Below are 25,000 nucleotides of genomic sequence, written 5' to 3'. Positions count from 1 at the left end.
CGACACCGTCAATGTGGATATCGATGCATGTAGCCTGGTGGAACCTCATCAATTGGCTGGATACAGCGTTCATATCAGAATCAGAATCTGTTTAAGTATGTACACATACAAGGAATTTGACTCAAAGTACTCACACACAAAGAAAGCTATGCACAAGTTAAAAACAGGCAAAGCAAAAGGGTACATTTAGACATGAGCAAAAATGTACAGTAACTCCTATATACAATAAGTGTGGTGTAGAGCATTGGTTCCCAAACTGTGGTCTGCAGGGCTCCACCTGGGGGTCCACCAGATAGTTTATTATTACTATTAATAGTAAGTATTACTACTATTATTATTATTATTACTACTTTTTTTTTACAAACAGTTTTTACATATGCACAAGTTAAAAATTAACCCTGAAGAGTCGCCGGATTTGGTTGATTTTCGCAAATATCGCGGTATTTGGGAAATATCACAATTTTGAACATTTGCTTTCAGAGGCTGCGGCAGGCTCAGTTTCTGGTATCATATGAAACTAGAAGACATGAGGAATCGATTTGTACCAAGTTAATGTTAGTAGACACACGTAACTCTATAGATCCCCATTAGGTGGTCACCTAACGGGGACCGTGCCTTCATCAGTGGCTCAGTGGTTAGCACTGTTGCCTCACAGCAAGAAGGTCCCGGGTTCGAACCCCGGTCCGTCCCAGGTCCTTTCTGTGTGGAGTTTGCATGTTCTCCCTGTGTCCGTGTGGGTTTTCTCCGGGTGCTCCGGTTTCCTCCCACCACCAAAAAGACATGTATGTTAGGGTTAATACTCCTGTCAGTGCCCCTGACCAAGGTACTGGTAAAAGAACTGGAGTTGGTCCCCGGGCGCTGCACTATGGCTGCCCACTGCTCCTAGTTCTAGGAAAGTTCCTAGTAGAGGATGGGTCAAATGCAGAGGATGAATTTCCCCATGGGGATAAATAAATATTTTGAAAAGAGTTTTACTTTGTGGAGGCTTAAGAGGGGCTAATAGGCTGGGCTGGAGTCCAGCGTGCAGCAGACGACGTGGTTCCTAAATCCGTGACTACATTCCTTCTGGACAAAGCCAGATGTAGGGCCGCTGCCAGTCTCGGCCAAAAATGTTTATTTCTGGTCCCCTGTGTGTGTGTGTGTGTGTGTGTGCATGCATGCTCACCGGGTTGCTCCTCCCTCCTCCTCCACTCCTCCTGCTCCTCCCTCAGGCGATCCTCTGGCCTGACGGGGCGACCCTCCTCATCCCGAGGAATGATCCGTCCATGGAAGGGACACTACACACACACACACACACACACACACACACACACACACACACACACACACACACACACACACACACACACACACACAAACACAAACGCATACACACACGCAGGTCAAAGTTCGGGAACACCCCCTGTGACGTCACCTGACCTCAGATTCCTTACGCCGAACTTGGGCGAACGTCACCATGAACAAACAATTTGGCGAAACAATAATGTTGTAAGAAACGATGCACACATTCTTGTAATGGCAACTGTTCTGCCCATCTTGGCAACTATCTTGTTGATGTGATCAGACCAAGACAGTGTACAGTCATGTCAAAGTCCTATAAGCTTCGCTGTTTTTACTTGTTGTATAGTTTGACCCTCTATCTGTAAATTCATTTTAGGATTGTGTGATAATCTATAATTAGAACTGAATATTATGCAAACAGTTTTTGATATGTTAAGTATACGTTTATTTTATCCAGTTATATATGATGTTAAGCTCACTAGGCAGGACCCGGTTAAGCTCTGAGCATGTGGGTGCCATGTAATAAAGAGTAGAATCATCAGCATACATAGTTAGTCAAGCTAGCATGTCTAATTGCATAATGGCATATCAGTAGTAAATATTGAGAATAGGAGGGGTCCAAGGCAACTCCCCTGCGGTACTCCACAGTCCAGCCCCCAACTGCTCGATAGAGATCCATTAAAATATACTTGCTGTGACCTAGAGGACAGATAGCTCCTGAACCACAGAATAGTTGAGGGTTTAAAACCATAACTAATAAGTTTGAAAATTAATCAAAATCAAAAGCAGCACTGAAGTCAAGCAATACTGTACCCACAAGCATTGAGCTGTCAAAAGATGTAAACCCGCTATCTGACATTTGTGTCATAGCAGTGCAGGTGGAATGACCAGCCCTATAAGCATGTTGGTGCATAGTTGTTAAACTGTTTTCAGAAAAATAAACTTGGATTTGCTCAAACACAAATCTTTTCTGCAAAATCAAATATTGGGGGAAAAAACAATCTTTTCTAATAATTTGCTAAATACAGGCAGAATGCTAATAGGCCTGCTGTTGGGACCGCAGAAGGTTGATTTTGTGTCTTTGGGAAGCGGAATAATCGTTCCCCCCTTCGATAATTTTCGACACACACCACTAATCAGACATCTATTAAAAATATGACAAATTGGTTTAGAAACATATTTGCGGAAGATATTCTCAGCAATTTGCTATCAAGGTGGTCAGTGCCAGCAGACTTATCATCTGGCAGAGCGCTCAATAACACCTCAACCATCCCAACATCGAACTGGTGAAATTAAAACACACATACACATTTTATCATTCATAATGTATTTTTTATAAGCACCTCAGAGTTTGGAATTAACAGTTTTGTCCATGTTGTCTCTGAGTTTGGAAACCTTGTTGACAAAATAATAATTCAAATAATTTGGTATCTGAAGAGGCTTAGTCAGATAGACAGCATCCGATTCAACAAAAATAATGGTGAGCCTTCTTTTTACTCATAATTTCATTCAATACATTCCATAATTTTTTACTGTTGTTACCACTGTCAGAAATGATCTGTTGATAATAGGTTGTCTTATTTGCTCTGTTCATTTTAGTCACCTGGTTTCTTAACTTACAATAGGTTCTTGGCCTCATCTCGCTGAGACATTAAATTATTCAATGAGATGTCTATCCAACTACAGCTTTAACTGTAAATTTCTTTAATGATTTCTTTAATGATTGTTTTTAACTAACTAATTGTTAACAATTTTCATAAAATAATCCATAAATAAATTCAAATAAATCTCAGCATTATCAACAGCACACACATCATTGAATATCATTAGGTTAATTAAGAAAAGCCTCTTCATTAACTCATTCATGGCCAGTTTAGGACTGCCAATATTTAGCACAGGCCAAAGATTTTCATAATTGTTGGTCATCTTTCAAGACCCACAGTAAATTATCTATTAGCACCAAAGTGATTTGCAATACCTCAAAATGAAGATGTACGTCTCTGGGTTCACCAGGAAAAAAAAGTGAGCTTTTAGCATGTTCTGTACTCTACTTATAGCCATTTATATACACCCTGTTTTCACCAAAATGGTCTCTCGGAGAAGAGAAACAGCAGAAAAGGCAATTTTTGTAAAAGACACAATCTCAGGCAGAACTCGCTCTCAATTCTTTTATTTTGAACTGTATTGACATCAGACATGTAAATATTATTCATTATGACACAAATGACAAAAAAAAAATATATATATACTGTATATATATATATATAGATGAAGTGCTTTTTTTACATTCAACAATACAGTTTACTCAGTGTGAGTGAGTGTGCAGACAGACACACAGACAGACAGACAGACAGACAGACAGACAGACACACACACACACACACACACACCTCCTTCCCCCGCAAATTAGCATAGGAGGGGAACACCAAACTGGTTTGAGATCAGCGTCTAGCCTCCTCTGCCTCTGCTCGTTTTCCTCCTCTCGGGACGAATGCTGCGACACAGGAACGGGTCCGGCTTGGCTTTGGGACCAGGCGCTGGAACCGGATCGATCATGTTCGTCACGGGTTTGACTACTGCGAACAACTCAATCCAGGTTCGCCCTGCAGCAAGGCGAGCAGTGCAGCGCGCCGAGGAGCGTTTCAATGGCGTTTCTCCTCTCTACAAGGAAGCGCGTTTCTCTGTTTTTCCTCCTGCTCATTTCAAAACAACAGCTGCGGTATGTGTTTGATCGCGTGTTGTCGGCTTTGTCTTTGAGGCTAGGGACCTGATAACATGTCACAGGCTGGGGAAGTGTTTGAACTACGCGCTGCACTAATAAAAACAAAAACACGTCAAACACGTCATTGGCCCTCTGGGCTATTCCTGATAACACGTCAAAGACGTCTTTGGCCATGAATGAGTTAAATGTCTTATATGATCTTGTAATTACAATTTTGGAACTGGCCTTAGGTAGCTTTGTTCTCATGGAGACAGCTACAAAGTTATGGTCACTGAAATCAACTGGGACAGACACAGGTGTAGAACACATATCTGGAGTGTTAGTGTCAATGTGATCAATGAATTTTGATGATTTGACCGCAGTTTTATTTTTATTTTATTTTTCAGATTGTTTTTCTGTTCTCCCCAAAATTTCAATAAACCTTTATGGCATATTATTAGAATACAGCAATACTAGTGTTGACAGTAATAGAAGATGCCAAATCATTCAAAACAATTAAGCATTTTGCTTTTGGAGCATTGTGCCAGTGTGCAGTGCTGTTCCAAAACATGTCAACGTGTCGTTGCCTGCGAAACGCACATCCCATAATACAACTGTTCGCAACGCATTCCATAATAGTATGATGATACATGGGATGCCATTGCGAACATAGATGCGAACAGGTTAGCTAAAAGTTTAGCGTTGCCAGCCGTTGCAGTCGAGGTACGTTGCGGTCGAGGTACGTTTCGAAATCCCTCCAGGCCTGAAAATGTTTCTAGGTGAAACACTGAAGTCTATGCATAATAGTTGAGATAATCCACAGGTATCAGTTATGGACTTAAGTCTATGCTTCAGAGAACAATTTTCAGATAACCAATCAATATGTAAATCACCTAGCAAGTGCAGCAGATGATAGAAAACTTATCCCTAAGAGACTTGAGACTTAGTCTCTTAAAACAGACTGTCTTATCTACATCCGGCGAATGCAGCTAAACAGTCTGTACGTTACACCCCCAGAACATGCACAAGGAAGTTGGGAAAAAAACCTTCAGACTGGAAGGAAGTTCGACGGAATCCGACCAATCACGACACGTGTGTCCACGAAAAATATGTTCCCCCCGGAAACTTAAACCGATGCAGGTTGCTAATGCTAGCAGTGCTTTAGATATACAGACTTACCATGGAAGCTACGCCGACGAAACCGGTGAAAGAAGACACTACACGTAAACGATGTATCTGCGGCTTGGAGGAACCTCGTGCAAGACGTGCACTTATTCCAGAGTTAAACGATTCTGCTCAGCAACAATCAAGCTAGCATTCGGCTATGTTTTGTTTACCACTCGGAACGATTGTGCAGAAGCCCCGAGTTCCGTCGAATGCGGCATATTGGATTCTGATTGGACTAATGAGCGGAAGATGCGCCTTTCTGCTCCCCATTCTGGTTGGTGCATGCTTCTCCCCCACGTATTACAGACGGTATGGCGGAAGCATTTGAAAATTGCGGAAGCTAACTCGTCTGTTTTAAGAGACTACTTGAGACTTGACTTGCACTTGTGACCAAATACTTGAGACTTCACTTGGACTCTAGCTCAAAGACTTGAGACTTGACTTGAACTTGCAAAAAATGACTTGTGAGCATCTCTGGTCTGTGGTTAACAACTGGTAGAAATTCATGAGGATATCTTTAAAGGGGGAAAAAATCCCATTCACTTAAAAAAAAAACTGTAAAAAAATGGTTGATTTTGGCACACATCCCACGTTGTTTCAGGGGTCATAATAGTCTATAACAGTTGAGATATTCTGTCCTAAATGAAGCGCATACATATCTGAGCCAGGTCCTAGACTACAAATGAGGACCACTTTTATGATTTTTGAAGTGTAAATGCGTTTTCACTCTATTTGTAAATCGAGATAAACTCGTTATGATTTGGCGTGATATAAATGATAGAAAATTGACCTGACTTGACCCCGTTACCTTGACCCTGTCCTGTCTGGGACACAGCTTTCCGTTGGCCAGCGGCGCTCTACAGTGATGGCTGACGGGCGTGAAGGTGCCTGGAAAGGAGATGTATCTGCTCCTGCTCTCCGCTGACATCTCCTCGTTCTCCACCTCCTCTCCCTCCGCCTCACAGGGAACCCAGAACTGATGCTGAGCTGCCGACCTGGACAAACAAAACAACATTTAAAGGAGAATTCAATTTCTTTACAACCTGGAGCTTATTTTCAGCTTAGTTTATGTTATTCTACTCACTCAGAACATAATCTTCTGAAAAGGTTGTACTTTCAGCTAAAAACAGGGTGTAAATGACATCTTTCCATGTGCTCTGCCACGGCTTGAGTGCAGTTCTCCTATCTCGGAGCGCAATGCATCCAGAGTGCTTTACCCAGTACACTGACTGTATGCAAGTACCTCATAGGACCCACTTCAAACAAACCGAACTATCCCTTTAAGACTTTTTCAAGCATGTTTTAATGACTCCGGACACTCAGTGTCAGTCTCAGTCTTCTAGTAGGCTCTAATGACCACGCCCCCCTTCTAGGACCACGCCCCCCTTCTAGGACCACGCCCCCTTCTAGGGGTAAACTCGAAAAGATCACCTGCAAGGGCAGGACAATGGCAGCGGCGAGCCTGTGTGCGCTCATCCACTTTGCAGAATCACGGTAGCTAAAAATTGTATAAAAATTCATAGCCTCCTGTAACCTACATTAGATAGGTCGTAGTGGGGCCGTGGATGGTTGTAGGCTACTGGTGGGCTCAGGCTAGACTGATCGAGCTGTAACGCTAACGTAGCTAGGTAGTAGCTAACGTAGCCCCTTTCGGACTCTTCCGGGTATGACATCATCGTCACGTGATCGTCTTGCCTGCGACTCTCGCTCTTAAAGTCCCTGGAAACCAGAAATATTTCTTTATTATTTAGCATTTTGAGTTCATCACATCACAGGACCCTATGTTAATAAGCCACCAGCCAAATTTGAACGATGATGAACGTTGCAAAGTATATAAATTTAGGTTTGACAGGTGTGGCAAAACGCATGAGAATCGATTATTTTTTAGAGTGTATTTTCTCCCGCGGAATGTGTGGGCGTGTCCGTCTGCAGCAGTGACATTTCTCTCCTCCGAGAGAGAGAGAGAGAGCGCGAGAGAGAGGGGGGGAGGGAAACGGAGAAAGAGAGATCCAGTGCGTGTGTCGAACACGAGGGCTTGAGAGGGCTTGTGTGTGTGTGTGTGTGTGTGTGTGTGTGTGTGTGTGCGTGTGTTCGTTGCGGCTGTGTGTCTCTCTCTGTGCTCTCTCTCACACTAGTCCCGAGAGAGAGAGAGAGAGAGAGAGAGAGAGAGAGAGAGAGAGAGAGAGCAGCATAGCGCTCGGCACAGAGTGGGAGGCAGACAGACACTGAGGGAGCGCTGTCACTGGGGGCAAAGAACGGACAAAAGGAGAAGGGCAGATTGCACGCGTGTACAAAGGTTATATAGAGCTTATGACGTCATAAGCTCCTGCGTTTTAGCACCTCGCGCACTGCTGTCTTCAATGAGGAAGTACTTTGTAGAATCTTGTAGAAAAGTGTCGATTTTAAGGCTTTGGGTTGAAAGTAATGTATAATAATTTCTGAGGCACAAAATTACTAACATAAGACCCTAAATAACATAGTTAGAACGTTTTTGTGGATTTTGGTTTCCAGGGACTTTAAGCTGTCCAAATCAGTGATAGGCACGTATTTACAAGTGTCACAGAAACATTTCAAGGCCACCTACTAGAGCAGAAGGGTTCATTGCTTCTCGACGGAGGGGTTTGAAAGCTCGATGCTGCTCATAAATCCCTCTTTTTATCCTAATTCTGTGCTGGTGATATAATTTTTTCCCAGGTTAGAGTTCCCAGCCATGTCACCAGCACAGAATGTGGATCAGCAATTACAGTAGGCCAGCACTAACCCCGCGTCACCAGGCACAGTCCTCTCACAACACTTCAGGGGAGAGGTCAGGTGACCACGTGACCGTTTGGGAGACTTGCTGCTACCATTTGTTAGAATTGGCAGAGCCTGCAGTGAATCATCTATACTAGTAATAGAAGATCTAAGGTTTGACACAGTAAAACAATTTTTATAGGCAATTCATCAAATGTAGATGGAAAATGAATGGCGGATAAAATCCCTTGATTCGGAAGAGGGCTTAACTTTCGCGCTCTATACAATTACAGTACATCTGTTATCTCCTGACTGTGTGTGTGTGTGTGTGTATGTGTGTGTGTGTGTGTGTGTGTGTATGTGTGTGTGTGTGTGTGTGTGTGTGTGTGTGTGTGTGTGTGTGTGTGTGTGTGTGTGTGTGTGTGTGTGTGTGTGTGCGTGCGTGCGTGCGTGCTACCTGATGATCTTGCCGCCGCTGGGCTGATCCTCGCCCCAGTAGTACAGGTCCAAACCGAACGGAACCACTGGAACTTCCACGTCCTTCTGGTCTGAAGCAGATGTACTGGGACCAGAGCCCAGAGCAGGACTGGGACCAGAGCCCAGAGCAGGACTGGGACCAGAGCCCAGAGCAGGACTGGGACCAGTTGTGGGCTGCTGAGAAGGGGAGGTGCTGGTGGGGGAAGGAGAGAGTTGGAGGCAGAGAGAATGTTAAAGGAGAACTTCACCCAAAAACAACGTTAACGTTAGCCTAGCAATGACAGCAGAGCCCAGCAGCCTGGACTTGGCAGGAGGCAGGAGGTGATGGGGTTGAAGGGAGGTGAGCAGATGTGTACCTGGAAGCTGTGGGCAGAGGGGGGCGCTGTCTGAGGAGGCGCCACGTGGCAGCTGCACGCGTTGGGTCTTGTTCCTCCTCAATCAGTCTCTTCAGCCTCCTGGCTGAGGAGGAGGAGCCAGACTGATGGGGCGGAGGCGCAGGCCTCTTAGGAGGAGGGTTCTTATTGGTTGGTGCTGTAGAGGTGGAAGGGGAGGGGTCCAAACCTGCCAACACAAATGATCGCAATAATTAATGCAAATTCAACCAATCTCTGTAAAATCTTACAATTTTTCATATTTCTCCGTGAAAACGGCAAAACAGGTTCCACACCTTAGGAAAAACCGCTGCAAAAGCAAACATTTTGATCGCAACCAAAAAATAAATAATAAAAATCATGGAGGGACTGAGATTAAAAGAAGTGCTTTGAATGAATACAGAGCTTTCAGGTGATGTAAATCTATTTCACTCTAAACAGGCAAGTTATATACACATTCAGCCCTGATACACTTGTTATGAAAGGTGAAATGAGCTATATAGGCCAAAACCGTGTTTGGGTCCATTCTGTAAACATGCTTAATCACTGTTACAACGTGGAGCATTTTAACATGGGGGTGAACAGGAACGACTCCCTTCCGGGTCTGGCCATTCAAGGTACTACAGCTTTCAGTATCACTTCTGCAGCTTCCTCTGTAAAACTCTGAGATAGCCCACTGATACAAACACCGTAGCCACATGCCCCCAGATAGAAGTTAGACAAGGTGTGAACTGATTTAATGAGATACAAAGAAGGGTAGGCTGTGGTGACATTACCGGTACTTACTTTTGTGGCAAAGTGTGCTTTCAGCTTTTTAAATAGAGAAACATTTAGTTCAAATAATAGCACGCATTGAATGTCTTATCAGTCATCAGACTGATAGACTCTGGGTGCCCAGATTGACCAAACACTAATGCTCAAGAGAACACCAGCGGTGTGTGTGTGTGTGTGTGTGTGTGTGTGTGTGTTTGCCGACCGATACCCCAGAAAATCTCACTCTTTTTCACAGCCTATATGTGTGTGTCTGTGTGTGTGTGTGTGTGTGTGTGTGTGTGTGTGTGTGTGTGTGTGTGTGTGTGTGTGTGTGTGTGTGTGTGTGGGTGGGTAAGACACAGGGTCAACCAGGGATTCAAGGGGACTTAAAAGCACATCTATGGCCTCACAAAGCCAATGAGATCAGAGTGTGTGTGTGTGTGTGTGTGTGTGTCCCAGTGAGATCAGACGGAGTGCGCACGTGTGTGTGTGTGTGTGTGTGTGTGTGTGTGTGTGTGTGTGTGTGTGTGTGCGAGCACGCGTGCATGTTGCGCGTGGGCCAGCGAGATCAGAGGGAGGCAGTAAGCCAGCAGCTGCCAACATGCTGATCCCACATACTGCCATCTCTAATTCTTTTCTAGTCCAAGTTCATCTCTGTCCACTGCACTCTCCTCTCTGACACACCCATGCTCTCTGTCCACTGCACTCTCCTCTCTGACACACCCATGCTCTCTGTCCACTGCACTCTCCTCTCTGACACACCCATGCTCTCTGTCCACTGCACTCTCCTCTCTGACACACCCATGTCCACTGCACTCTCCTCTCTGACACACCCATGTCCACTGCACTCTCCTCTCTGACACACCCATGCTCTCTGTCCACTGCACTCTCCTCTCTGACACACCCATGTCCACTGCACTCTCCTCTCTGACACACCCATGTCCACTGCACTCTCCTCTCTGACACACCCATGCTCTCTGTCCACTGCACTCTCCTCTCTGACACACCCATGCTCTCTGTCCACTGCACTCTCCTCTCTGACACAACCATGCTCTCTGTCCACTGCACTCTCCTCTCTGACACACCCATGTCCACTGCACTCTCCTCTCTGACACACCCATGCTCTCTGTCCACTGCACTCTCCTCTCTGCCACACCCATGTCCACTGCACTCTCCTCTCTGACACACCCATGCTCTCTGTCCACTGCACTCTCCTCTCTGACACACCCATGCTCTCTGTCCACTGCACTCTCCTCTCTGACACACCCATGTCCACTGCACTCTCCTCTCTGACACACCCATGCTCTCTGTCCACTGCACTCTCCTCTCTGCCACACCCATGCTCTCTGTCCACTGCACTCTCCTCTCTGACACACACATGCTCTCTGTCCACTGCACTCTCCTCTCTGACACACCCATGTCCACTGCACTCTCCTCTCTGACACACCCATGCTCTCTGTCCACTGCACTCTCCTCTCTGACACACCCATGCTCTCTGTCCACTGCACTCTCCTCTCTGACACACCCATGCTCTCTGTCCACTGCACTCTCCTCTCTGCCACACCCATGCTCTCTGTCCACTGCACTCTCCTCTCTGACACACACATGCTCTCTGTCCACTGTACTCTCCTCTCTGACACACCCATGTCCACTGCACTCTCCTCTCTGACACACCCATGCTCTCTGTCCACTGCACTCTCCTCTCTGACACACCCATGTCCACTGCACTCTCCTCTCTGACACACCCATGCTCTCTGTCCACTGCACTCTCCTCTCTGACACACCCATGTCCACTGCACTCTCCTCTCTGACACACCCATGCTCTCTGTCCACTGCACTCTCCTCTCTGCCACACCCATGCTCTCTGTCCACTGCACTCTCCTCTCTGACACACACATGCTCTCTGTCCACTGTACTCTCCTCTCTGACACACCCATGCTCTCTGTCCACTGCACTCTCCTCTCTGCCACACACATGCTCTCTCCAAACTCATGCTGGCTACAGCACCAAATCCAAAATTTACATTAACGGGGGTGTAAACTCAAACGGATGCCTAAACTCTATGCAACTATGCAGCTTTTATCTATTCACCTTTTTCCTGGGCTTACATTTCCCATGATTCTCAGAGGTAGCCAGTTGTCGACTTCCTGTTTACATTTTTTTCACTAGCAAGGAGGTGCGCACCGCTGTCAAAGAGTGGGAACGTATGGCTTATTTTATCCGAAATGGCTAAAAATAGTGACGTTGTGTGGTTGCATAGCGGCGATATTTTACAAAAACGAGGTGAATGTCAATTCACTGGTACTGTATGGGCTTATTTTTTTTTTTTTTTTATAACTTTATTTACAGTTTTGCAATTATTCAGACAAACAACCACAATCACATAGACTCTTACAAACATAGACCCACATATTACCCACCCCTTTCCCCTCCCTACCTCCCCTTAGACCAAGAGCACATACCAACAGAAAGACAACAGAAACAAAGCAAAAACAAATATAAAACAAACAAAACAAAACAAAAACAAAAACAAAAAAGATCCAGTGTCAGATATAGGTTGTGGTAGCAATAGGCTAGATGTTCAGGTGACAGGTCAGAGTAATTCTTTTACATGCACAATAAAAGGAGACCACACTCTGAGAAATTTTCCATACGACCCCTTCAGTGTATGTCGTATTTCCTCAAGTTGAAGCAAGGATAGCACCTCCTGAATCCATCTCTTAAAAGGGGGGTGTTTGTCGGATTTCCAATTTGTTAGAATCAATCTGCGTGCTATGAGGCTGCTGAATGCCACCGCTTTCTTTTTTGAATTTGTAACAAAAGTTTCCAATGGAATAACACCAAAAATGGCGGTCAGTGAGTTGGGTTCAAGAGACGCATTGCATAGAACAGAAAGGCATTCAAACACATCAGACCAAAACTTAATTAGCGAGGGACAGGACCAGAACATGTGACCTAAGGAGACTGGGTTACTGCATCTAGGACAAGTGGGACTAACAGATGGGTATATTTTAGCAAGTCTGTCATTGGAATAGTGTATTCTGTGGAAAACCTTGAATTGAATTAACCCATGTCTAATACAAATAGAAGAAGTATGAATAGTTGATATGCAGTCTTCCCAGACATCCTCCGAGATTTTCATTTCTAGGTCATGTTCCCAAGCCTGCCTTAGTTTAGTCGTTGTTGGTGGATCTATATTCTGAATGACGTTATACGCCCTGGAAATTAGGCCCCTCACATACGGATTCAAGTTCAACAATCGGTGAGTGACATCCTTACTTGGAGGTTTAGGGTAGTTGGAGAAATGTTTGGACGCAAAGCTGCGAGCTTGGAGATACCTGAAAAAGTGTGATTTTGGTATATCGTGATCTTTACATAGATATTCAAACGACAAGAACGATTCACTGTCGAATAGATCTTCAAAGAAAACTAACCCATGTCTGTGCCAACCAGCAAAACTTGAATCAATCTGTGAGGGCAGAAAGAGATGGTTCAGGGACACAGGAGAAAGTCCACTTATCTGGTTAAGATTAAAATGTCTGCGAAATTGTATCCAGATTTTAATAGAATTCGACACTACTGGGTTGGAAAAAATGTTAGTCTTAGTGCATGCTGATAGTGGAGCAGATAACAATGACATCGGTGAGATTGATGAATGTGAGGCAAGTTCCATTGGTGCCCAGGAGGGCCCGTCTTCACCCATGAATGCCAAAACCCAAAAAGGTAACTTAGAGATATTCGCTGCCCAATAATAATTTAAAAAATTTGGGAGGCCCAGCCCTCCTTCGGGTTTAGGTCTCTCCATATAGATCTTTTTCATTCGAGGGGTTGACTTGTTCCACACAAAGGTATTAATACATCTTCCCAGCTTAATAAAGAACTGTTTAGGGAGCCAAACAGGGAGTACTTGAAATAAATATAGGAATTTTGGTAATACTGTCATTTTGATGGTGTTAACACGTCCGGCTAATGAGATCGGGAGGCTTGACCACCGCTCTAGATCTGCCTTCGTTCGGTCTAACAGTTTATTAAAGTTTGCCACTGTGAGTGATTTAAAGGAGCCAGTTATTTGTACCCCTAAGTATTGAAAGGATTGAGGTTCCACTTTAAAGGGGAATTGGTCATATTTTAGTGTTTTGCTGATACTGTTCACAGGAAAAAGGAGGCTTTTAGTTAAATTTAATTTGTAACCAGAGAAATTCCCAAACTCCTGCACCAGATGTAAAAGGTGCGGGATGGACTGTATTGGATCGGCTACATAGAGGAGCAGGTCATCCGCGTATAACGATACCTTGTGAGTTACTCCCCCCCTTGTGATGCCCCTAATTCTCTCCTCCTCTCTAATCGCAATAGCAAGTGGTTCTATGGCTAAATCGAATAGAAATGGCGAAAGACCGCAACCTTGACGAGTCCCTTTGCATAGTGGGAAATAATCTGAAATTACACCATTTGTCTTAACAGACGAGCTGGGGCTGTCATACAAAATACTGATCCATTTACAAAATGTTTCCCCGAATCCAAATTTCTTTAAAACTGCATGTAGATACTCCCACTCTATCCTATCGAATGCCTTTTCGGCGTCTAGTGATAAGACCACCTCAGGTAGCTGTGCTGAGTGGGCTGAGTGTATTATATTGAGTAGCCGCCTCACATTAAAGAACGACTGTCGTCCTGGTATGAAGCCTGTCTGGTCTTGATGTATAATTGTAGGCATCACCTCGTTTAGACGGTTTGAAAGGGATTTGGTCAATATCTTATAGTCACAACATAGAAGACTGATGGGTCTGTAAGATGAGCAGTCAAGCGGGTTTTTATCCTTCTTTAACAAAACTGATATGGTCGCTTGTGTGAGGGTTGGCGGTAAATTACCCTTTTCTAGTGTTTCATCATACATGGCTTTGAGGATCGGTACGAGCTTGGGGGAGAAGGCCTTGTAATACTCAGCCGGGAACCCATCAGGTCCTGGGGCCTTTCCGGTCTGCATGGACTGAATCGCAGCTTGTATCTCACAGATGGTAAGCGGCTCATCAAGAGATGTCTGGACTTCTGAGTCAAGAGTGGGAGTATCTAGTTCATCCAAGAATGATTGCATTGCACCATTATTTGTTCCTACGTCGGAGCGGTATAAGTTTGAATAGTATTTCTTAAATTGATTGTTAATAAGTTGGGGGTTGCATGTGGTTGTCTCTGGACCAGTATTTATCTCTGTAATTTGGGAGTTGGTGGATGTTTGTCTGAGTTGGTGTGTGAGTATTCTGCCTGCTTTGTCTCCATGTTCGTAGAACCTGTGTTTCGTTCTGAGTATATTCTTCACTGCCTGATGAGTGGAAAGGGTATTGAATTCTACTTGTAAAAGAAGACGCTCTTTGTGAAGTTCTGATAAGGGGGAAGACGCATATCTTTTATCTAGATCCAGTATAGATTGTTCAATTTCTAACAGGCGCTTATTACGTTGTTTATTTTTGTAGGCTGTGTATGAAATTATTTGTCCTCTGATGTAGGCTTTCAATGTCTCCCACAACGTGCATCGTGATATGTCTGGGCTGTCATTTGTGTCGAGAAAGAACCCTATTTGCTTGTCCACAAATTCTTTGAACTCGGCGCACAGCAGTAGCGAGGGGTCAAGCCTCCACGATCGTCGAGAGTGTACATTGTCAGGAAAATGTATGTCCAGCTGCACTGGGGCGTGGTCTGAAATAACAATACCATGGTATTGTGAGTTGGTGACTGATGGAAAGAGACTGTCATTTATTAAGAAATAGTCTATTCTAGAATAGCTTTTGTGGACTGGTGAAAAAAACGAAAATTGTTTTGTAGCGGAGTTGAGTCTCCTCCACGGATCTGTAAGACCATAAGACTGCATGAACGTGTTGACAACTGTTCCCGCCTTGGATAGTTGACTGCCTGGCTTGGGGTTGGATCTGTCTAGTTGTGCATTCAATACACAGTTTAGGTCTCCAGCAGCAATAAGTTGGTGAGTATCAACATCAGGAATAGAAGTTATTAGTTTAGTGAAGAATTGCGGGTCGTCCCAATTTGGGCCATATATATTTATGAGTATGACAGGAGTATTGTATATTATGCCAACTAGTATAATGTAACGGCCATTAGGGTCTTGAATCGATTTAGTTAGATCAAACTGGACACCCTTTTTGAAAAGGATTGCTACACCCCTGGAATTATGGTTAAAATTAGAGTGATAGACCTGTCCAATCCAGTTGTTTCTAAGCCTAGTGTGGTGATTAGTCTTTAAGTGTGTCTCCTGTAAGAACATGACGTCTGGGTTAAATGATTTTAAATGACAGAATATTTTGTTGCGTTTAACCGCACTGCCCATACCTCTAATATTCCAGGAGATAAAACTTACAGAGCCCGTAGCTCTGGGTATCTGTCTTTGCGGCGTCATCCTAACCAAAAACAGCAAGGGAATGAATCAGCCATTGCTTACTATAGACAAAATATTCGGATCTTTTAAACATACATCACAAATAGACAAAATGAAAAACAAATGCTCTTGGTTCCCTTCCCTAGAGGCTATCTGCCCCAAATTGAGAGTTGCTCTAACGCCAGATGAGCTTTCCATCAAACGAAACACCTGGTATCTGACTAAACCCTGTAAGAGCTATGCATGAATCGAACAGTAGAAGGAAAATAATCCTCTAACATATTTTAACTTCCCTGATATAGTGAGTTTTGACCACTGCCACATGTACTCATTTGGCGATTATTGCCGTCTATAACCATTCAGGCTGTGATAGCGATTCAAACAGGGGACAACACATAAAATAAAATAAAATAAAATAAGAACGGCATTTAGAGTAAACAGTCTGGCCTATGAATCAGTTTAGAAGGCACAACTAGGTTTTTTTTTTTTTTTTTTTTTTTTTTTTTTTTTTTTTTTAATTATTTTTCCTTTGTTTTTTGTTTTTCCTTCCTTCTCTTTTTACTTCCTCTTCTGCACCTACCACTATTGGCAGTCGGGACTGGTGATGGCATTGGGAGAAATAAAATAAAATAAAAGTCCGTGTTGCCATGTCCCAAAGTATCTGAGGCACAGTCAATTGCTATTTGACATCCGCTATCTTGAGTGGGACAAACCGGTAAAGGCCAATCAGAGGGAGGCTCCGTCAGGCCAAGATGGCGGCCTGCCTCCTCTTGTCAGTGAAAGCATCGCCTCCTCTTGTCAGTGTAAACTCTTTGTAGACCACTGTGGCAGTAATGTCCGTTGCCAACGGAGATAGAACAAAACAAAAACAAGAAACACAACCGCGACACGGACCGTTTAACGTTACACCTCTGTCCCATATATTTTAACACCTTATTGAATAGTGGTGGCCAATGACAATCTTAGACTTATGTTTTTAGCAGGCTAATGAAATTAGGGTCGGTCTGCGTGCTGCCCTTTGCTTAGCAATAACATTAGCGTTAGCCTTGGTCCCTCGCTTGTAAATGCCTTACTATGTATTCCCTTGCCTCCACCGGATTGTCGAATGATCTCTGGTCTCCATTCGAGGCTGTAATCTTCAGTGTAGCAGGAAAAAGGAGGCCGAACCTGGTGTTTGGGCATCTGCTTAGCAACTCCCGTGCCTCCTTGAAGGCTGCTCGGCGTTTCCTCACTGCGATCGTGAAATCCGGGTAGATGAAGATCTGTTTGTTGTTGTGATGAATGGGGCGCTTGTTTGATGCCTTCCTCAGAACGTCTATCTTCTCCTGGAAATAATGAAATTTAACCACGACCGGTCTCGGGGGGTCCCCCTCTTTCGGTTTGGGCATTAAGCTTCTGTGGGCCCGGTCCAGCGTGGGAGCGTAGTCGAGGCCCAACGCATCTTGAAGTAGCTTAGCCACCGGCACCTCCATACGAGTATCTCCAAAGCATTCTTCCACCCCGATTATCCGGCAGTTGTCTCTGCGTTGCCTGGACTCCAGATCGTCTGCTTTGGTTGCTAGTTGCTCAGTTTGGGAGGTTAGCGACTTCACCTGGGTTTCTAGCTCCATAATCCGGTCAGAGTAGTGGTTAGCACCCTCCTCCAAGTGCCGTATCGACGTAGCTTGTAGCTTGATTTCCTTGTTTGTGCTAACCAGAGCCACTTGCGCTTCAGAGCGGACCTTGGTTATTTCTTTTCGCAGCTCATCTGAGAGGCTCTCAATTTTCGCATGCAGGTCCGTCGATAGATCAGAAACAGAGCTTTCTATTTTGGTCGTAACCCGTTGTTCTGAGGCTTTGATAGCCTCCATTATGGTAGCGACGGCTTCCTCCGACATGCTTCCTGCAGGCGCTTTTTGTTCAGAGGCTAGGTTAGCTTGCTGCCGCGTCCTTCTTCTCATCGACACCTGCGTTGGTTGTTGTTTAATAAAACAGCCAGAAATGGATTGCGTTATGCCGCGATAGGCTAGGATGTTATTTAGGCAGTCGAGAAGTTGGTTTAGAGGCTGGAATTTAACGAAATTGTCCTTTTCATGCAGAGCTCAAGTCACATACGTGTCTACATGTTGCTGCTCACGAGCGCCCCCCCCTGTATGGGCTTATTTTAGCCGAAATTGCTAAAAACAGTATGTGGTTGCATAGCGGCCGGTTTTATTTTGAAGGCTAAACGTCCAAACAGGGATTCTTATATTTGGTCATTGAACGGAGCTTTAGCGGTCAATATTCAAGATATTGTCACTCCGTTGTACAATTATGCATGTGTGAGATGATTGTGCTGGGGGGCTCCATTACAAGACATAGGTAGGTACAAAGTCACAACAATTATTATGATTATTTTCGGTCTGTTTCGCTATGAACGGTCCTGGGCAGAAACAGGCAACCGGCAGCTGGAAACAGAGAGGGAGGGTGTCATGGAAGCGCCCACTGTCTCACCATGAACCTCGTGAATAATATGCAAATTCCCCTCACTGTATTGTTTTTGTCTGAGGCACAGGTGGTTCAAAGCACTTGTCAAAGCTACGCTTCATCTGTTGCAGCTGTAAAACATTGGATACATTGTTTTCAAATTCTTTATTTTTAGTACAAGAGCAAGCATGTAACAGCATGTAACAGCATGTAACAGCATGTAACAGCATGTAACAGCATGTAACAGCATGTAACAGCATGTAACAGCATGTAACAGAGCGTTCATATTAGCGCAAAATTATTGTTCTCTGCTGTCCATTTTTCACTTTGAGTAGAAAATAAATAAACAAACAAAAGGAAATGAGATATACAAATACATTTTTGAAACCACTTACAGTTTGGGGGAGTTAAGTTTAATTTAGACTTATTAGAAAGTGTCGCTCAGCACATGGTCGCAGACGAAAAAGAAAGTAAGACAGTTTTTGTTTTCTTGTGTTCAGACATATAGGTTTATTAGATGTTGTTTTACCTTGACAGTTTGGGCGATAGCTCTCGCCTTCCTCAGAAGCGGTCTACTGACAGCTGGGTTTGACGTGTCAACCAGTCGTTTTTACACGCCTGGCCGGGTGCCCAGCAGAACCGTCAGGTCTGCCGCGCCGGCGTCACTGGCCGATAGCTCTCGCCTTCTGAGGAAGGTGAGAGCTATCGCCGAAACTGTCAAGGTAAAAAACATCTAATAAACCTATATGTCTGAACACAAGAAAACAAATACTGTCTAATTGTTACGAAGACATGATGAACGTAATTGAACGAAAAAGAAAGTGTCGCTCATGGTGTTGCATTTATACTTCAGTGAACGTGGTTCAACGGTCACGTGACACTCGAACGCTATAGTGCAGACAGCCAAGAGAAGAGAGGGAATGCACAGTGAAACCACGTCGGAGGCAAGATGTAACGTAGTTGGCTGCAGCCGCATATAAACGACACACAACCACACAACTCACCACCTCTCTCTCTGGGAAATTGATCACAATGTTCTTTGTGATTTTCACAAAGTCATACATCAAGGACAGGCTGATAAAAATAGCGGGGACACGTTCATTAATTTCAATCGAGCGAAAACCAAAACAAGGAAGTCAAGCGCGTGCTGTCTATATAGCCAATCAGACTTGCGCGACATTATGACGTAGTCAGCGACACTAGACATTTCACCGGGGACACCCCGGCATTCCGAAATGTCGGCACTCTGAAATATTCCGACAAAATTGTCGGAGTGGAGATCTGTCTCGCCATTGCGAAAGAACCCTAACCCTAAACCTAACCTCTCCCACCCCCCATGCCTAAACCTAACCTCCTGCAGACCCTAACTCTAAACCTAACCTCTCCCACCCCCCACGCCTAAACCTAACCTCCCCCAGAACCTAACCCTAAACCTAACCTCTCCCACCCCTGTAGGCTAAATAACTCAAGATGCTATGTCAGAATGGCGGACCTAATATCTTTCGCAATGGCAAAACCTTTTTTGGAGATAAAAAGGGCCGCCTCTCCGAAAGCATAGAAGTCAATGATCGGAATGCCGACACTTCGGAATGGCGAGAGGACCCCCATTTCACCAGGTAGCAGACACTTGAAAGTGTCGACTCAAGCCCTCATTTCTGTCGGCGACCGTTTCAAAAGTGTCGGCAGACAAAGCATAAATTAAGCTTTAGTGCACAAAAGAGTCAGAGTGAGAGAATAAGAGTAAGAGAACAGGTGAGAGGTCATGGTTTTCCAGTCTGTGGTAGAGAGAGTATGAATGGGCCTGGTGTCGCGGAAGAGAGGGAGAACATGAATGGTCCTTATACCGGATGGGTAAAAGGTGTGTGAGAGTAGAGTGTGTGGGTGTGTGGGTGGGTGGGTGGGTGTGTGGATTGTGTCTTGGATGGAGATATGGGAGAGAAAGACAGTGTGGGTTCATTCATAAATCAAAGCAACATTGAGTGATCAATCAATCAGCACCTCCACAAAATCTGGCCTTAACGGCTTTATGTATTTTACCCATTTAGACCACCATAGTTTAATGAAGAGACCTTTCTGGAGTGATCCTTTCCATAATATAGATGTCTTTTACTATCCAACCATTCTTGTATTGTGGGGGGTTCAGGGAGCAGCCAACGTCTTGGAAGCACTTTTTTACTGGCAGTAAATCAGATCAAATAAGTATTCATCCGATCTTCTTGTTTGAAAATCAGCATGATTTTCTCCTCATACCCAAAGCCTGTACCTCCTTTGGTCGTTCCTCTTTTCAGTTTTCTTAAAACTGAACTCACTCATTCTGCTCTCCTCCTTCAAAAACTCACTACAATCAATAGTACAAGATCATTGCACTTGCTTTTAGCCATCCGATTCTTCATATATGTCGTTATTGTTTTTAGCCATTTACTTTTTAATATGTCACCATAATTATTGTAAATATCACTCTTTTAGGATTGGTATGATGTGTATAATTGTATTATTTGTTTCTATGTTTTTCTTTATGTCCATTTGTTTTCTATTTGCCTTTCATGCTGCCTCTTGGCCAGGTCGTCATTGTAAATGAGAACTGGTTCTCAATTGACCTACCTGGTTAAATGAAAAATAAAAAAAGAATAATGTGTCAAATTCCAAGGGAAAGTCCTTGATAAATATACTTTTTAATGATTGGCTCCTTGAAACCCTCACCGTCTCCAGCACCACCGCCGCCAGGCCTTCTAAATAGTAGGCTACATTTTTATGTTGTCGCTTAACGGTTAATGATCGGTTAATGAATGTAATTGAACGGACGCTCATGCACTCTAGCTTTAAGACTACACAGATACCCTGTGACAAAGGCTTGAATGTTAAGGTTTGTCATAGTTCACTTTTCAACTCACTCACTCACATCCTCCTCTCCTCCATCCATCCCTCCAGCTCTCCTTCTCTTTCTGATGCTGACTGAATCTACTTCTTTCAATTGGAGCCAAATGGCAGAGATTTGTCTGTCTGGATGTTAAGAAGGACAGATCAATGGGAGGAAATGGGGGTGGGGGAAGTGGGTGTAGAGAAGAATGAGAGAGGATAAGGGGAGAGGGGGTTTGAGGGAGAGAGAGAGAGGGAGAGAGACAGGGAGAGACAGAGAGAGGATGGTGGAGAGAGATATTGATTTCCCAGGGTTAAGCAGAGCCTGTAATTAAAATGTTAATTTGAGAAAGAGAGAGATAGTGTCCTGACAGCAAAGAGAGGGATAAGAGGACTGATAATCAGAACGACAGCACAGGATGGAGGAGAGGAGAGGGAGAGAACAGAGAGTAAGAGAGACAGAGCGAGAGAGAGAGGGACAGAAAGGGACAGAGAGAGAGAGGGGGGAGAGAGAGCGAGACAGAGAGAGACAGAGTGAGAGCGAGAGACAAAGAGAGAGAGACAGAGAGAGAGGGGGAAGAGAGAAGAGATAGAGAGAGAGACAGCGGAAACAGGAGGCAGGACAGAGAGAGGGCAGCCATGTTTTCTCTAAATGAATGGAAGAAATGAAAAGCAGAGAAAGATTATTATTATATTTAAAAGGAGATGTGTGGGAATTTAATTGTATCCTATTACAATTCAAATTGTGTTTAGAGGGAGATAATTTCACCAGACTTAGTGGCCGGGAGATTTTAACAGGGACGCCGGAAATAGGGGTGCTTTGGGGTCTTCAGGACCCCCACTGGCGGAGCTGTAACTGCAAAACTATGCCAGTTAATGCCACATGCTTCAAGACACTAACACTAAAGCTTAATTTATACTTATTAGAAAGTGTCGCTCAGCACATGGTCGCAGACGAAAAATAAAGTGTGGTAAGTGTTGTATTTATACTTCAGTGAATGTTCGCCTCGTTCAACGGTCACGTGACACCGGGACGCTATAGTGCTGCAGACAGCCACGGCAAGAGAGGGAATGCAATGCACAGTGAAACCACCTCGGAGGCAAGACGTAACGTACTTGACTGCAGCCGCATATAAACGACACACAACTCACCTCCTCTCGCTCTGGGAAATGCACAATGTTCTTTGTGATTTTCACAAAGTCATACATCAAGGACAGGCTGATAAAAAATAGCGGAGACACATTCATTCATTTCAATCGAGTGAAAACCAAAACAAGGAAATCAAGCGTGTGCCGTCTATATAGCCAATCAGACTTGCGCGATACTATGACGTAGTCAGCGACACTAGACATTTCACTAGCAAGCAGACACTGTTCACCGACACTTTAAAGTGTTGACTCAAGTCCTCATTTCTGTCGGCGACCGTTTCAAAAGTGTCGGCAGACAAAGCATAAATTGGGCTTAAGATTTCTTGTGATTCAAGTGAACGTACTTGGCAAGGAGACAGCATTGATTCTACACATTGATAAAACACACTTTGAACGCTACTTCTCTCCACAATGTCTCTGTGTCTCTCATAGGGAGCAGGTGGTGACATAGACTATAGGAGAGTGAGAAAAGGATCAAATATTAATGGAAGACTGAATAATTACATCACAACAGTGTAATCCTAATGTTAATTGAAAACAAGATGTTCCTCTAAATCTGGCTTCAAAAACTGATTTGTTTTATTGTTTTTTTGCTGGCGTCCTATTGGTTGACCTATCGACTTTCCCCACTCGTCGTGAACCCATTTTTTGTGTGAGAATAAATATTTACACTTTGGAAATAATCTTCTCACAGGTTTGGTCTACAATGCTGCACAGTACATGGTTTCTGGGACTTTTGGGGGCGAGGAATTCAGAATTTATGTTTGGATTATTTTACCTATTTTTTTTACCTTCAAATCCGATTTTCAGCTCCGAAAGGTCCATTTTTCAAAGTCGTCATAGAGCCTTCATAGAGAGCTCAACAGTCACGTGACGTCTCCAGCCCCGGAAAATAATTCCCCATTCACATTTTGAACTCGAACGACCGCACCGCGGATTTATGCCTCTGCAATTAGTTCATTCTTGAGTCCAAATCGACATTTGAGGCAAATTTGATGAAACTCCGTCAAGGCATTCCTGAGATATTGCGTTAACAAGCTTGAAAATGGCGTTCGAGAGGTCACAGTGACCTTGACCTTTGACCACCAAAATCTAATCAGTTCATGCTTGAGTCCAAGTCGATGTTTGAGGCAAATTTGATGAAATTCCGTCAAGGCATTCCTGAGATATCACGTTAACAAGCTTGTAAATGGCGTTCAAAAGGTCACAATGACCTTGATCTTTGACCACCAAAATCTAATCAGATCATCCTTGAGTCTAAGTCGATGTTTGAGGCAAATTTGATGAAATTCCGTCAAGGCGTTCCTCAGATATCGCGTTAACGAACATCGGACGGACGGACAGCCCGGATCCATAATGCCTCCGGCCTGGCTATCGCCGGCGGAGGCATAAAAATCCTGATATAACGAGTTTTAAGGCTGGAACCAAGCCAACCAGCGACCAACTGAGTCGTGAGTGACCATAAAACATATCACTTGGAGCTAGGTCTTATCGATTACGATTATCGCATTACTGCGGTTATATAAAAAGTCACGCCTACCTAATTAATAATAATAATTATAATAATAATAACTAGAATATGCTAAATTTCCTAACGAAAATGTCATTGTGCTTGCTGTCCTCGCGACGCCCCGCCCCTTGCAATGCCCCTGCAGCACCAATCAAAGGTTCTAGTAACTGGTTGCTAGGGTGTTTCCGGCTGGTCGCTAGGGCATTTGTAGATGGTTGCTAGGGTGGACTAAGCAATTATGGGCGGGCGTATGTGAGTAGAAGTGGGAGGAGCCAAGGATTCCAGGGGCGAACAAATTTTGATTGTAGATGGTACAGTTCAACAATTATGGACCAAAACGTAAAGAGGGCTGTTATAGTGCCATCATAAGGTCAATAGGTGTACTTTTTTAGATCACAGCAATGGGTACAAGTGGGGCGAGCCAAAGAAACCTGGGGGAAAACATTTTGTTTGTAGAAGCTATGGTTCCAAAGTTATGGACCAAAACGTAAAGATGGCTGTTATAGTGCCATCATAAGGTCAATAGGTGTACTTTTTTAGATCACAGCAATGGGTACAAGTGGGGCAAGCCAAAGAAACCTGGGGGAAAACATTTTGTTTGTAGAAGCTATGGTTCCAAAGTTATGGACCAAAACGTAAAGATGGCTGTTATAGTGCCACCATGAGGTCAATCAATGTATTTTTTTAGGGCAGAGTAGAAGAGTACTCTATGAACCTATGGACCCAATTTGGGAACAGTCGCTCTTATGGTTTGTGAGCTACAGGTACTTAATATTGCTATAGCGCCCCTTATAGGAAATTACAAAACTGTTTTTTACTCAGCTCAGAGTACATCCATGCAGACCTGTATCAAGTTTGGTTAGCATCGGATGATGCGTTCCGGAGTTATGGCGGTTTTTGTGAAATAGGCCCCACCCACAGAAGTTTGGAAGTAGATTATATCGCAATGGTGCGGCCTTTTCAAAATCAGTGTTGTGCAGGACAGTCCACACATGATGTGTGCTTTGGTTTGGTGAAGATTGGACGAAATTTGAAGGAGGAATCGCAAAATTTGGCAGATAGTACGAATAATAATTATGGCGGATTTTATAGATTGTGCCTTGCTTTCAGCAAGCACAATAATAATAAGCTAATTATAGATTGTTTTTTTGTTTTTGTTTTTGCTTGTAAAA

General features: G+C 44.0%; 1 protein-coding gene across 1 annotated transcript in view; it reads right to left on the bottom strand.

Moving 5' to 3' along the window:
* LOC310790816 (UV-stimulated scaffold protein A-like) overlaps nucleotides 1–25,000 on the bottom strand; it is a gene marked incomplete at its 5' end in the record, with an annotated part of 108,751 nt that overhangs the window by 14,152 nt on the left and 69,599 nt on the right. Inside the window, 4 exons of the mRNA XM_083652527.1 lie at nucleotides 1,166–1,277; nucleotides 5,958–6,144; nucleotides 8,340–8,552; nucleotides 8,716–8,920. Of these exons, the coding sequence (XP_083508653.1) occupies nucleotides 1,166–1,277; nucleotides 5,958–6,144; nucleotides 8,340–8,552; nucleotides 8,716–8,920 (717 nt within the window). The remainder of the gene's footprint in view (nucleotides 1–1,165; nucleotides 1,278–5,957; nucleotides 6,145–8,339; nucleotides 8,553–8,715; nucleotides 8,921–25,000) is intronic.

Source organism: Poromitra crassiceps (assembly GCF_964638095.1).
Source record: "Poromitra crassiceps genome assembly, chromosome: 15".
NCBI lineage: Eukaryota > Metazoa > Chordata > Actinopteri > Beryciformes > Melamphaidae > Poromitra > Poromitra crassiceps.
This window is presented reverse-complemented; position numbering and strand designations above follow the sequence as displayed.